Source organism: Cynara cardunculus (assembly GCF_001531365.2).
Source record: "Cynara cardunculus var. scolymus isolate 2C chromosome LG 10, CcrdV1, whole genome shotgun sequence".
NCBI classification, from domain to species: Eukaryota; Viridiplantae; Streptophyta; class Magnoliopsida; order Asterales; family Asteraceae; genus Cynara; species Cynara cardunculus.
This window is the reverse complement of record NC_037537.1, coordinates 4,432,611-4,447,911: the sequence shown is the minus strand read 5'-3', so window position 1 is coordinate 4,447,911 and position 15,301 is coordinate 4,432,611. Positions and strand designations below refer to the sequence as shown.

Genomic DNA, 15,301 nt, shown 5'->3' with positions numbered 1-15,301 from the left:
AATTGCTCTAGAACTCTCGGTCTCGATCCCTTCATTCTTTGCTCTTTGTGTAAATCGAACATATTTGTGTAGTCGTTTAAATACGTTAAATTTTAAATATATTTGATTTTAAACTGTCATATAATTTTTTCATCGATAGACTATAATTGAAACCATAACTTTTATTTATTCAAATTATATTAATATATAAATACCAAACAAAACTTATATCATAATTAAATTTTTCTTAATAAAACCAGTAAAACTTTAAAATCTTTAAAATTCACAACTCGTAATCGTTACACAACCAGTTTAAATCTTTTTGACAAGCTCTTTGAGATTAGGAGAGGATGAAACCTTGAACAGCCGTAAAGCCGACGAAATACCTCTTCATAACAACTACTCTACCGGTTCATCTTCTAGGGTTTCGCTTTCTTATGCGTAAAGCAACATGGAATTCAACGATGCTGATTTCAGGCCTGAACCTGGACAAGGAAGAATCGTCGACACATTGAATTCTAGGGTTTCTACTTTTCCAATCGGCGATGAAACAACTTCTGCAGTTTCAATTTCCCAACTGGTAGTTGTTGTTCCATTCATGAATTGCTTAATGGTTGTTTTGAACTCGAGTTGCTTATTTGGCATCCACCTTCCCTTTTGATTGTGTTTGGTGTGGTTACAGATACCGGTTAGTTGTTTTTGAGTTTTCTTCGAGCTTATTTGACGATCATTCATGTTCATGTGGGATTGTTATTTGTACAAACCTGAGGTCAAATTCTGTCCCTCTAAAATAGATATTGTCAAGTCACGTATCGGTACGATCTTTTCTGTTAAAAAGGGTGTAAAAAGATATCTCCCTTCGTTCCACAAAAAATAGCATATGTTATTTGAATTTCTCTTCAAACTGATTAATTAAGGGGTTGCTTACCCGTGCTATAAGTGTCACCATCCTCACTAACCTTATGCCGGTAACAATCTCGGCTGTCAAAATGGATTGTTGGTAAGCATGTTTATCGTGTTAGCATGTTTACCCGGCAAGCGTCTTCCTCCTCATTACTGTTTAAGATTCTCTCCTTCTCCATCCTTGCTATGCCTCTTACCAGGTAAGATTGTCGCTAAGTGGCATCCGATAAGTGCGTAACCAGTAAGTGTTTGTAAACGGCTCTTAAGTTACACATTGATATGAAAGCTTGAACTATTCAGAAACTGTTTAGGTTTATAAAGAACACTAGAAATTCAGTTTAGGTGTTAGTTTGCTATAGCATCTGATCCATGAAAACAAATTAGTATCACATTTGAAAAGGAAGGGAGCTAACTTCTCATTGACAGGGCTGCGGAGCACTTAAGAACAGCGAACGTCCTGGTTTTCTGGATGAGCAAACTACCAGAACCAAAGACTGTGGTATGCCAGCTCAGCCAGCAAGGCTAAATGATGAATGTTGTGACGAAAAGTCTGAGGCATTAAATCTCAAGGCATTTGATCACACGAGTCAGGGAAACAATGTGATGACAAATTCTCTAAGCCAACACATGGCCGAAACTGAAGGGTCTATTACTAAATCATCATCTGAAAGGGCACAGGTCGAAACCGATGAGAACTGTGTTCCTGTCGATGAACAATCGGCCAAACATGAATATTGTGACACAGGATCACCTGAAAGCATTGGGGATAAGGGTGGTGATGATGACTCGAGTAACAGTCGTAAGATATTAGGAAAATACTTCTTTTACGATCCACCGCTTTCTGAAGAAACTGGAGTCTGGATACCTGTTTCGGTTCCTCCTATGTCAGAGAGTGAACATGAAGAATGGAGCAGAGGGTTCTCCTCAGTTGGGGGAACCTTCCCTGATGGAGACATAGAATGGCTTAACTTTCTGGAGAAAGACAAGGAACTGACCATGTGGGATGTGGTAGTTGAAATGCTACTAGCAGCTCGTGGAAAAGTGAATTCTTTGGCATCGGGTGATAACGTTTCATGGATATCTAGGCACCTAATTGATCAAGCTTGGAAAGAGATGGCCCAAACTCTTACAGAGGCCAATTTTGGTAATGTCCAGGAAATCCTTGAAACAGAACCTCCTAAATGGTTGCCTGATAGTTCTGCCTCTGCTTGTATGCTGTGTAATGTGAGGTTTCACCCCATCATGTGCACCAGGCATCACTGCCGGTTTTGTGGAGGAATTTTCTGCAGTGAGTGTACTAAAGGAAGAAGCTTGTTGCCTGTAAAATTCCGCATTGCTGAGACAGAACGAGTCTGTGATGTGTGTTTTGTGCGTCTTGAGACTGTCCAGCCATACTTAATGGATCAAGTGAGCCGTGCTTCACAATTGCCAACTCATGATCTCACAGATCTAAGCACTTTAAGATCCTGGTTGAATTTCCCTTGGGGGCAGTCCATGGAGTATGAGATATACAAAGCCACAAACACGATTCAAGGATATAGCAAGGTAAGATTGAAGTTATCAATAACTGATCATTTATACTATTCTAATCTTCATGAGTGAGAAATTAAGTACACAGTAATCGAATCAATCTTTAAAGGAGACCATCCTTCCATTTTGTTTATCCTTTCTTTTACTTGAAGTGCTAGCCTCTCTCATTTAGACTTGGAGACCATCCTTCCATTTTGTTTATCCTTTCTATTACTTGAAGTGCTAGCCTCTCTCATTTAGACTTGATCATCTAGTGCCACAAGTATAGTTTTTAGCTTATATCTTAATTCCTCTTGCGGTCTTGCCCATGTAAAAACCTTGTAGACAGTACGGATCTCCTGGGCATCAGGCTGAAACCACTATAGGTTCTTGGCGGGCGTAAGTCCTCAATTTAACTATGCTAGTAGCCCATCACAACTGGGTCATGCCGAGGGGAACATGCCATTCTGTCAACTGTCAAAATGCTCTGTTAAATAAAAATGTACAGCCATTTGATTTGGCACAATGGTGCAGGTTGGTTCTTTGAGACCTGAGAAGTCAATTCCTGATGTCATCTTAAGGCATGCTAAGGGCTTCGCGATACTTACTATAGTGAAGGTAGGTATGATGGTCACCTACAATATTGGCACTGGATTGGTGATTGCTCGCAGGGAAGATGGCTCCTGGTCTCCGCCCTCTGCTATATCTACTATTGGTGTTGGATGGGGTGCTCAGGCAAGAAACTCTTATTTTATTAGACAATTTTCTGTTTATATTTCAGTTCTTCAGGTGAATTTAATGTTATTATATTATTCTTTCCTTCATCGATCTCTTAATAACAGATTGTCTTCTGAGGCTAACCAACTAATTCATTTCCTCCTCCTTGTATGGACCATGGATATGAATATGAGAACCATCTTGTACGGTTGTACCTTGCAGTGGTGGACTCATATGTACGATCTTCTTTTTGTATAACAATAATCTGGTGTTTACACATCAACAATTATGAGATACATAATCACGTTTTATTGAAACACATATACATTTGCTTAGACAAATATGCAAAGGATTGAGATGGCCTTTGTTTTTTTCTTCATAAACCTATGTGTAGTCTCTGAAGAATTTCTTCAGCCTTTGACTGAATGAGGTTATTTTTCATTTCTTGGAAGTGAAACATGACAATAGGCAGTTTGATACCAATATCTCAAACCCATCCAATATATGATGGTTTTCATTCTTCCACTCTGGGGCTATTTGAGGTATAAAATGTCTATATAACGTGGTCGTTGCTACTTATTGCATGATCCAATAAAAGCTCATGTCCTTGCAGGCTGGAGGTGAATTTGCAGACTTAATAATTGTTTTGAGATCAGAAGAAGCTGTGAAAACTTTCAGCAGTGACGTTCATGTTTCATTTGGAGCCGGGTTAAGTGCAGCTATTGGTATTGTTGGACGAACAGCTGAAGCAGATGTACGAGCTGGAACTGGTGGCTATGCTGCGTGTTATACATACAGCTGTACAAAAGGTTAGCGTTATCATCTGTTTTTTTTATCTTTTTTTGAACAAATTATATCTACCTCAATTTATATAATAAAACACATGTTTCTATGACAGTTTTACAATGCAATGCAAATCTTAAATCTAAATGCTGTTAGTTACAACATAAGATGCAACTCTAAATACTGCTTTTTAATCAAAGTTGTAATCAATTAATCTCAATATCAAGTATCTTAATTAATTAGCAAGTTGGCATGTCCAAGAGTTAGTGTCAATGAATTCCAGAATCATGTTCTATTTAGGCTTTTAAAATGCCTAATTCACATAAAAGATCTAAAATAAAAGAAAAGTGAACAAAAATAAATTGAGCCTGCAACTCCAGATGAATCATATCATTAGTTGATCTTATTTAAAATGCAAGGTACTTTGGTCGGATTTTCAGAACTTCCATTTTTGCAACTTAGATGTGATATCTCAAACATGTGGATCAAAGTATGTTACACAAAATAGAAATTCGACTAAATTACGTTGTGTTTTTAAATTCTTAATTCAGCTATTTTGCTTGAATTAAAAATCACTTCATCATTTCTCGCACTAGTGCTTTTAGAACTATTTCCTATTCGATAGCTATTAGGAAATTCGAGTCCAAGTTTATGGGGAGTCCGAGCTATCAGCGACCTGCTAAGCAGTCCTCCAAGTCGGCTGTAGTTCATTCATTCTGATATTGTTTACGTTGCAGGAGCATTTATTGGATGTTCATTGGAAGGGAGTGTGGTGACAACACGTATGCATGAAAACTCCCGATTCTACGGAAAACAGTTGATAAGTGCACCAGAAATTCTCCTTGGTTCATTGCCTAAGCCTCCAGCCGCTGCAACTCTCTATCGTGCTCTGGCTGATATATATCACAAGGTTGAGATATGATATTATATTCATGTTGCTGAATAAAAAGTTTACCTGTAAATTGATTCAAGTAAATAGACAATTATCTGTACAGTAGTAACACATGTTTGTATATAAGGCTGTAAAATTTACTGCATATATTTGGTATAAAGTTCTTGCGGTTAAGCAGGTCTCATTCATTTATAAGCTGGTTCAAATGAAGGTTGAAGGATCGCGTGAGAATGAAAGTTATTGTAAGAAGCGTAAAAAGAGATCTGGACTTTTGATCACAATTAATCTCAACCCCCCACCCCATGAATTGTGTTTATCATGGAAATTGATTCGGTGCATCTTGGTATACCACGTTAGTGTTGATTTTCAATTATGATGAATTGATCCATTAGGATTTATCAAGGGTGGAGATTCCTTCTTACGTTTTTTATTATAACTTTCATTCTCATTGAAACTAAGGTGGCGTTTGGTTCGCAGAATGTTTTTGGATGGAATGGAATCTGTTAAAGGAATTTGACTTTGAAGGAATTGGATTGGAATGTTGTCAAGTTTGACCACTTGTTTGGTTGGCAGACATTGGAATGGAATCTGTTAAGGAATTGGAATCTGTTTGTTTGGTTCACAGAATGTAGTTTTAGAATTGGAATAAAATATTGGAAAATGACCAAAATGCCCTTTTTTGATTTTTTTTAAACTAAAAATACTTTAATAAAATAATTATTTAATATGTAAAACAATATAAAATACACAACCCAAATATAATCATAAGCCAAATGACGTTACTAAATCGACGGTGGTCGGCGGTGGTTCAGATCGATGGTGGTCCATAGTGGTTCAGATGGTGGTTGTCCGCAGTGATTCAGATCGATGGTGGTCCGCAATGGTTCATATGGAGGTGGCCAGCGATGGTTCAGATAAGCGGTGGCGACGGTGATTGTTCAAATCGGTGGTGGTCGGCGGTGTCCGACGGTATTCAGATCGATGGTAGTCGTCGGTGGTTAGCAATGATATACATCGATGGTGGTCCGTTGTGGTTCAAGTGATGATGGTCAGATGTGGTTCAGATCGGCGATTGATCATATCGGTGATGGTCAATGGTGGTTTAGATCGACGGTGCTTCAAATCGGAAGTAGTTGGCAATGGTTCAGATGTGGTTCAGATCGGCGATTGATCATATCGGTGATGGTCAATGAAATTGATGGGTTTGGGCCTATAGTTACCAAAATGTCCTTCCGTGAAGCAAAAGAGTTGAAAAATACCGTGCCTGCGAGCAATAGCCGGCTCAAAGCTGATCTGAAAAGCCAGTCCTAGTAGAGCCCAACCCAGGCCTAGGTCAGGCCAAAAAGGCCGATCAGCCCGTGTTTTTAGAGCCTGGTCAAAATCTGGCTCGGAAGATCTTGATTAGTAAGCTCAACCAGGCCTAGGTCAGGTCAAAAAGTTAGATCAGCCCAAGTATTTTATAAAGCCCGCTCAAACTCCAGCTGCAAAAAGCCCGATCGGGTCCATGTTCATGCCTAAAGACTTGCATGGGCTTTTTTTTGCTTACTATAAACTAGTGTTCTAAAAGGTTTGCCACAATAGCGTGTTATGGCTTAAGACTTGTGTCTTACGTTATGCTAAGCATGTGACACTCCATATCCATGGCTTAATGACGGTTTTTATAACGCTATATTTGGTTTCACTTTTTCTTATATTTTTGAAGGTCTCATTTGTTAGTTTTTAATATATAACAGAACTTAAATTGTTTAATAACATTGATCGAGTAAAATAGTAGAAAACATATGTTTATATAGAGCATCCATAGTTGTGGAACCTCTAAGAACCCACGTGTCATATCTTTTTTGTCACATAATTGTCACCTCAACAAAATAAGAACCTTAGTAAAACTACACAATTGAGGTTCTTATAAGAATCCCACTTTTCATTTTTTGAATTTATAATATTATTTATAGATTAATATATATATATATATATATATATATATATATATATATATATATATATAGCCAAAAGTTATTTTGAGAAGTGGTAAATATTTAAAAAGTGAAAAAGTAATTATAGTCCTTCATATGGTCAAGATCATATTTGACTGATCAATAATTATGACTTTGACTAATCAAAAATTGCAGCTATGCAAAAATTAGAGATGGTAGTTTTGTAACTTTTACAAATAAACGGCAAAACGGGTTCATATATAAACCTGAGAGCCTCTCAGGTGCATTTTCATAGCTCTATAAACTCCACAACTTTAAAAGAAAGTAGTGGGTGTAGTGCAAAACAGTGGAGTGTAAAATTTAACGTATACCGATATGGAAAACTAATGCATCTCATCTTTCAAAAGAAATGCCACAATTGAGATAAACATACAAAAAGGTCCGGTTAAAACCAACATAAACCATTACCAACAAAAGAGAGATCTAACTCATAATTTTAATTAGCATAACGTGAAATTAATCAAAGAGAGGGAAGTAGTAATAAGCATGGTAGGATATATGTATAAGAAACCATAACGACCCCAAATAAGACAACTCCATCCCATCCATCAGATCACGTCGTTTTTTTTTAAGTATATAATATTTATATATGGCAAGTGCAACAAATAAACTCACATACCCTCCTCACCTATGGTGAGGTTTGAACCCTTGACCTCCTAGAAGTCCAAGGGCTACGATACCGCTAGGCCAAAGACCCTTTGGTATCAGATCACGTCGTTACATACAATAGTCAGTGTTACAAAATGGATTCAACAATCAAGGTACAGAAGTTACTGAATATATATAAGAAAGCCTTAAAACCTAATGAAAGTATTGCTGAAAGAGTAGTTCAAAAACCTCAACTTAATGAAAATATATAGAAGTTATACTCTTATGAGTTTCTAAATGTTGATCCAAACTTTTGTGTTGGTCATAATGCCAAAAGATCAACATGCCATCATAAGGGTCCCCAAGAAAAACAAGTACAAATAGATGATTTAATCAATCAAACCATTTGACCACTTGATATGCTCTTAACAAAATGCCATTTGCATGATTCCAAAAACAATAGATGATTAATCAGTCAAATTGATACATATTATTTAAAATTTAAGATTACAAGTAAATTGTATGTATGTATAACTTATTAAAGCTCCATATTTGAATTCCTGTAACTAACTGCAGATAAACATAATCAAATACTGGATAGGTATCTCATTTTAAATATAAAATATCTAAAATATATTTAGGATAATCATTGAATTCTAACAGAATACTAACTATTATCTTTACAAAAAAATTATATCATTAAACCAAAAATAAATAACTTCATTATTAAATCTAAATTAAATTACAATAAAAAACTGAATTAAAGAAATTACATAAAAAATAGAAGAACTTTTAAATATTTAATTTGGTACTAAAATCGAAACATTTTTTTTAAAAATTATATGATACATTCACATTTATTTATTCAAAAAATAAAAACATTATTGTTTTTTAAGTACTACATAAAATCGTATTATAATATTGACGGAGACAGAATAAAACGAAATATTAAAATCAAGATTTATCTCGCTGCATTGCACGAGTACCCTTTTCTTGTACTTTTTAAGACGTTTAAACAATATACTTAGAAAGACGTATAAACGTTAAAAACTAAGAGCATATTGGATAATGGTAATAAATATTGTACAATTTAACAGGCTCGTTCCTGACATTTTATAGGCCCTGGGCGAACCTAAAAATAGGGCCAATTGCAAGAAACAAGCCTTTTAGTCGTCGCTAAAAATCCATTTATTATCAAAAAGAGTATATAACAACAACATGTTGTTGTTATAACTTGTGGCGGAAACATATCATCGCTAAAAGTTGCATCGTCAAAGCTCATTTTTCTTGTAGTGACCCTCGGTAAGTACGAAAAAAAATTCAATAAATGTGTTCCATTAGTATAAAATTGAGTACAATAAGTGCTAATAATTTACTGAAGAATGAAATCTTATTTATCTTTATTATAAATATATAAGAGAGTACTTAAATTTACATACTTCTTATTAGGTAATTTCAAACCAAGAGTATAGAAACTATGGTTGATTAATTTTTATAAGACGTAAGAGTTTTTTTAATTCATAACAAGAAATATGTGTTATTTTTAAGAGAATTCGTATGAATGAAGTAATCGTGAGGGTCAATGAGAGATCAACAATAAAGAAGATTATCAAGGTTTTCTAAACATGTAGACAAATGAGGATCAATAAGAATATGAAAGAAAAGATGATCCCTTGAGATTCAATAAAAATAAATAATGAATTAAACATATAATATGCAAGCTCAATAAATGATTGTTTGAACACTTAAATACAATCTTGTGGTGTAGTGGAATCCCAATGAAATATACATAAGTCAAACAATTGATGAAAATATTTAAATTCTAATTTTTTTTTTGCTCAACTAAAATAAGATGTCAAGATTAAAAAACTATGGAACATGACATATATAAGAGACATTACTAAAATACATCTAGTAGAAAAAGTTTATTGATTAATCACAAAACCATGAAACACGTCATAAATTATTTAGAACAATATATTGATTGCTAAACAATAGTAAAATAATTTATGTAGAAGCAAAAATAGATAACATAGTCAACAAAAACAATTAAAACAGCATAACCAAATAGCAATAATCAATAGAAGCATAAATTGATAAAAAAAGATATCCAACAAAAATATATAGCAATAGCAAATACACGATCTTAACGTTGAATTGTTGAAGCACGAAAACAGTTAAGCATATATAGATAACAATAGCCAATATCATTTGACCTTGTTGGAGATAAAAAAAACTAGAGAGACAATAAACAATAACATATAAGCCATATAATAAATGACCAATTAATCTTTTTTATTTTCTTCTCCAATGTAATTAGTTGGATATATTTTTAGGCCCTTGTTATCTACTAAATTCTTTTTACCTCTTATTATATAGTAACATAGATCAATTGTAATCTTGATTCTACCAAATATGTTCAACCAAGTTAGAGCGAAGTTGATGATAAACTTCATTTGAGTGCATCTCATAATTTCATTGAATTTATTTTTAGAATTCATGGTAGAACCTTGAAATATTATTGTTAAATTTTCTACCTTTTTAACAAAATAATATAATAATTATAATGAGATAATTAAAAATTAAACTTATTAATACAAAAACGTGTATAAAAATTTATAAGAAACGAAAAGTAAAATAAAATATTTTATAATATTTAATTTATATTTTTTTTAATCAATTTTAACTTATATATTTTATAGATTTATTAAAAGAAAATAAAATGGTTAAGAAATTAAAAAAAGAAATAATAATAGAAAAGAAATGTATACAAGAACTCATATTTTTGTTCAAGCACATGGGTTCTAATAAGAACATGTGACTGGACAAGAACATTTGTCTCACAATAGAGATTCCTGTAAAAACCTTAAGTGGAACCTCAACCGGAACCTCTATTATGGATGCTCTAATATTATACATGATATAGAGATTTGTTGTCATAAATTACACATTGCAAAAACGTTGTCTTTCTTAAACCTTGACGCTTGGCTTGCTGCCATGGCATGTTTCACCCTAGCTAGAATCTTGCTATAAACAGGCTTGTAAGGCCTGGACTTAAACCCGAAAAATCCGAGCCTTAATAAAAATGGACTATACAACCCCATTTGCAGTGGAGACAAGGACATAATAGAACTCGTTAACTTTAATGGGCTGTGTTGTAGGGGTTCAATTATATGCACCAAAATCCCGTTATGTTATTTGGGCATCTCATATGCTCTAAACCTAATCGCCTAAAGTTGAAGTAAGCAGACCGAAAGGTGATCTAAACTAGGGTGTAAATGATGCGAGTTGAACTCGAGTACCGAGACTCTAACTCAATGGCCATTTTTCAGGCTCAAGCTCGACTCGAGAACTCGCAAGTAGTTAAAATCCAAACTCTAATCGAACTTGATAGCAATTTTCCAAACTCGAACTCGTTGGAAGCTAAGCATAAATATATGTGGAACTATTTTCATATAATTTATAGAAGTTACTCTATGCAATAATAGATGAACTCGAATTTAGTTTGAAAGTTTCAATATAGACACGTATCCCAGGGGCGGATGCAATAGCAAAAAGGGGAGAAAGGACCAGTCAAAAACTCAAAAAAAAAAAAAAAATCCTAGGTTAAAATTTAGGTTCTACATGATTTACCTTTCACTTCCCCCCATTACATTTTTTCACGGTCCCCAACCTCAATCGAAACCGTTAATCTAACCAAAAAAATCTATTGAAATCAATCATAAAAACCAAAAAAGTTATTCGAAATCAACAAAAACACTAAAAAATCCTTCGAAATTAACCAAAAAACTTAAAAAATCCCTCGAAACGTTGTAATTAGATTAAAAGCACATCGGACGATTTTGCGGGTTTTTAGTCTACCTTAAAAGTGACCCCACTGAACAAAAATCCTAGATCCGCTACCGTATATCTCTCCCAAGTGCAAAGTCCAGATAAACAACATTTCCAAAAGTTTCGGTCCCTTTTATACAAGACCCCTCTCTTTTCACTTTCTTAACCCGTCGATATATCATTAATGGCTTGAATCCTCCATCTCACTTTCACCTACCCTCGTTAAATCATAAATAAACCATTCTCTTATTATAATGATTATAAATTTTGACTATTTTTCTCCGTCCCCTTCCCCATCGGGGAATTTGATGACATCCACATCCCTGTCCGTACAGGGAACGGGGATTCCCAACGAGGAAACAAAGATTTTTTTTTCTTTCTGTTTGTATAAGTTTTTAATTGTGAATCAAACGTGTGAGAAGCCACACATATTTAAATTTCACATTTTTTCAATAAACCTAAAATCAAAAAGAATTTAATTTAATACAAAAATATACATCATCATAAAATAATTAATAAATCGAAAACCAAAAGAAATTAGATTTAATCTAAAAAAAGTAACGGTCATATCTATACTATATTATAAAGCATTTGACAAAAACTCTTAAAAACCGTTTTTATCCATTTTGAAGTTTTGAAGTGTTTTGCTTGATATTTATCAAATGTGTTGATAATTTGATTTGATTTGCATCTTGGGTATTTGATTTATAGATCATGTAGAATGCCTAAAGTTGGGGTTTTGGACATTTTGTTAAATAAATCATAAGAATGTGTTCTTTTCATGGTTCATTTTATCATTGGAGGTTATTGATGTTAATAACTTTTAGTGTATTTGGCTTTATAAACTGTTTTAAAATACATATTATTGTGTTATAAATAATTTTTGAAATGTAAATTGAATGATTTCATTTGGGAAATGATGTATCCCAACCATTGATGGGTTTTTGAGTTAATTATATTTTTGAAGCATGTGTATGCATAAACGTTGGTTAAATGTGTTTTTATTGCTTATGTTGACTTATATTGAGCACTCAAATAAGTGTGGGGAGTATATTGGGTTAATTTTGGCTCATTTAAGTTCTAGGAGCATTTGTCCAGTTAAATTTAATCTATGTTGAGCTTTGGACATGATATGCATTTAGTGCATTTTTATTTTCGAATTACATGTTTAGGTGCGTTAGTCATTCATTTGGAGTCATATAATTTAGACTGTAATGCATTAGATCCATAGGTATATGATTCAATCGTGTTTGATAAATAAGGAGTCTTAATGTTCTCACTTTGTGATCAATGCTCGTGTAAGCATTGTGGTTGTCTTGATATTGCGGAGGAGAATTCTTATGAGTTGGACTCTGGGATCGTGAGTATTGTGGTTTTGATGCTTTAACCCTTATGCATGAAGGTTAAATGTCATATGTTGTTAAGTAGGAAGCGTGATGTTCCTATCTTGAATGCTAATGGTAGACACTAAAGGTCGAATGGGAACCTTGAGGTCGGAACTCAACTAGAGAATGAACAGACACTAAGATCTGGTATCCTTGAGGTGACACTTGGTAGGGAGTGTGCACTAAACGTACCATGGCCTTGAGGTGACGCCCGACTAGAGTGTGCACTAAAGGTATTGAGGACTTGAGGTGACACTTGATATAGTGTGCACGAAAGTCCATGAATCTAAGATGCAGTTCGATAACTTGGTACATGGTCTACTCTTATGTTCCGTCACATTCGATGGATACAAGTCTCCCCCATCATCAAAAGGTGTTAATTTTGGATAGCATAATATCGATGTTTATGGTGTTGTTTTGGGGTATGAAGTGTATCCATAATTTATGATTTTGGTATCTTGGAACTTATCCATGTTTTGATGTTTTGGATAATGGAGTTTTATCTATGTTTTCAGTATTTGGATATCAAGCCTTACTCATATTTTATGTGAGTATTGGGTTCTGGTTTCATGTTAAATGAGTGTTTTGATTAATGAGTTTTCACCACAAAAATTGTGGGTTTGGAAAAGATGTGGCTTTTACATTTAACACATTTCAATTTGGAAATTATGATTTAATTAATATCTGTTCAGTTTTACGGTTTCACATTAAAGATGAAATTGTTTGAACTCACTAAACGTTAAGCCTAACACTTTTTCTTATTGGCATGTACGTTAGGTCCTCGTGGGGGACGGTATTAGCAACACTTGAATAGAGTTGAGCACTAGTTAGAGACTCATGAATGACTTAAATCTTTGGGACATTTTCGTGTCGTTGGATTTAGCGGCTTTCAATGAGACTTAGAGTAAAACCAGTCTTAATCTAGTTTCTTTTAGATTTAGATATTATGTCGTTGATTTGAGCTTTATTGTATCATTGTATGTAAGTATAAAGATGTTTCCTGAGAAGTTGTGTTGACTTCAATGTTTTGATAGAAACTTTAATTTAGTCCTTCTATCCAGATTTCGGGGCATTACAGTTATGGTGCGAGATGAGTTGATTTTTTGATTTAACAGCCCCAAAAATTCGGACCTTCATTTACCTTCAATTGATTGTTGACCAAGTACATGGATCTTCATCTACCTTAATCTTTACTTTTATATTCACTTTCACTCACCTTCACGAACTTTTAAATACATTAAATTACTTTTACATGCATGAATTTGTTAAAATTTGAGTCTTAATGATAGAATAGATCAAATGAAGGTAAATTAATCAAGGCTTTATTTTTTTATTTTTTTCGATTAACCTGGATATCCAATCCGTTATGCGAGCCGACTAATCCCAGGGCGACCATCTGCTTTGCAGATAGTCCGGAGTCACCGCATTTGAACCTCCGTAGCCACAAGGGGATTCTTATTCCTCCTTGGATTTGAACCTGGGACCTCCTGATACTTTATTCTTAAGTTTTCACCACTACGATTTCTCTATAAGAATTCTCATAAAAGAAAACCATGTGTTCCATATATTGTGACATGGTATTAGAGCCAACGTCTAGAATCCATGACCAACAAGCTCAAACTACTTGTTGATGCCACCATGGAGAAGGTAATCAATACCAAGTCATGCATATGGTCAAGATTGACGACTATAATTACCTTTTGAAATCATTGAAAACCCATCTTTTACAAGTCAAAAGCTAGCATCATGATAAGCTAGCTTTTTGAAAAAGTTATTTTATATGCTTATTGAGGTTTTTTTTTTCACAATCATTCTCCTTATATTTTACACGAATGTCCCTTATATTTTTTTAATTAGGTCATTTGATATTGTTAACTAAGGAGTCGTTTACCAAACACTTACTTGGTAAGTGTTTACGGGTAAAATTTAACACTATTATTTACTTACCAGGTAAGATTTTAGTTCACCAAAATGACATCCTATGCCACAATTTACCCGGTAAGCGCTTACCGTGGTAAGAGTCATCGTCCTCACTTACCGGGTAAGACTCATTGTCCTTGTCTCGCTCTTGCCGTGTAAGATTCTTGGTCCTTACATATTCATTCGATGAGGTAACATGACTTGGTAAGCGCTTACCCGGGTAAGTGTTTGGTAAACGCCCCCAAGTTATCTGCTAGTTTTTTGTTATACCAAAAGTGACCATCTTATATATCAAGTGACATCTACCCTTATTAGCCATTAGTTTTTTAGTTGACAAACTAAGGTTAGGCATCATTAATTACAACGAAAGTAGGTTTATAGAATGTTTATATAAAAGTCTATATGTCATAATAAAATACTTTATAGGACTTAGGTTTATAAAATGATACAATAAAACGTCATATCTAAAAGCTTTACGATAAGTTCATATGACGTTTCGGGCTTTTTAACAAGTTTTTAGCCATTTTTAAAATAATATCGTATTAGCTATTTTATAAGACATGTTTGAGAAATGTCTTATAAACTCATCTTTTTAAATGACACTTTATAAAGACAAATTTTCAAATAGTTAATACGATATTTTACTTTAAATATATACTAAAAACTTCCTATAAACCTGATTGTAACAATTTGGCTATCAAAGGTGCTTATTATGATACTGAAATTTTGATGAGGTTTGATCCCTTTAATCCCTTAAGATACATGAAATTGTGGATACATTAATGAAGTGCACTTACAAA

General features: G+C 34.0%; 1 protein-coding gene across 3 annotated transcripts; it reads left to right on the top strand.

Moving 5' to 3' along the window:
- The first annotated feature begins 334 nt into the window (after positions 1–334).
- Positions 335–4,957, top strand: LOC112520332. Of its 3 annotated transcripts, none has more exons than XM_025128680.1 (5): positions 335–559; positions 1,309–2,427; positions 2,926–3,126; positions 3,722–3,917; positions 4,629–4,957. In XM_025128680.1, exons 1-5 carry the CDS (start codon positions 431–433, stop codon positions 4,811–4,813), a joined length of 1,830 nt encoding a protein of 609 aa, XP_024984448.1. In that variant the 5' UTR covers positions 335–430; the 3' UTR covers positions 4,814–4,957. The 3 variants fall into 3 exon arrangements, with proteins under 3 accessions (XP_024984448.1, XP_024984450.1, XP_024984449.1); XM_025128682.1 differs by lacking the exon at positions 335–559 and adding an exon at positions 566–667 and having other exon boundaries at positions 4,629–4,831; XM_025128681.1 differs by lacking the exon at positions 335–559 and adding an exon at positions 684–748 and having other exon boundaries at positions 4,629–4,831.
- The last annotated feature ends 10,344 nt before the right edge of the window (positions 4,958–15,301 follow it).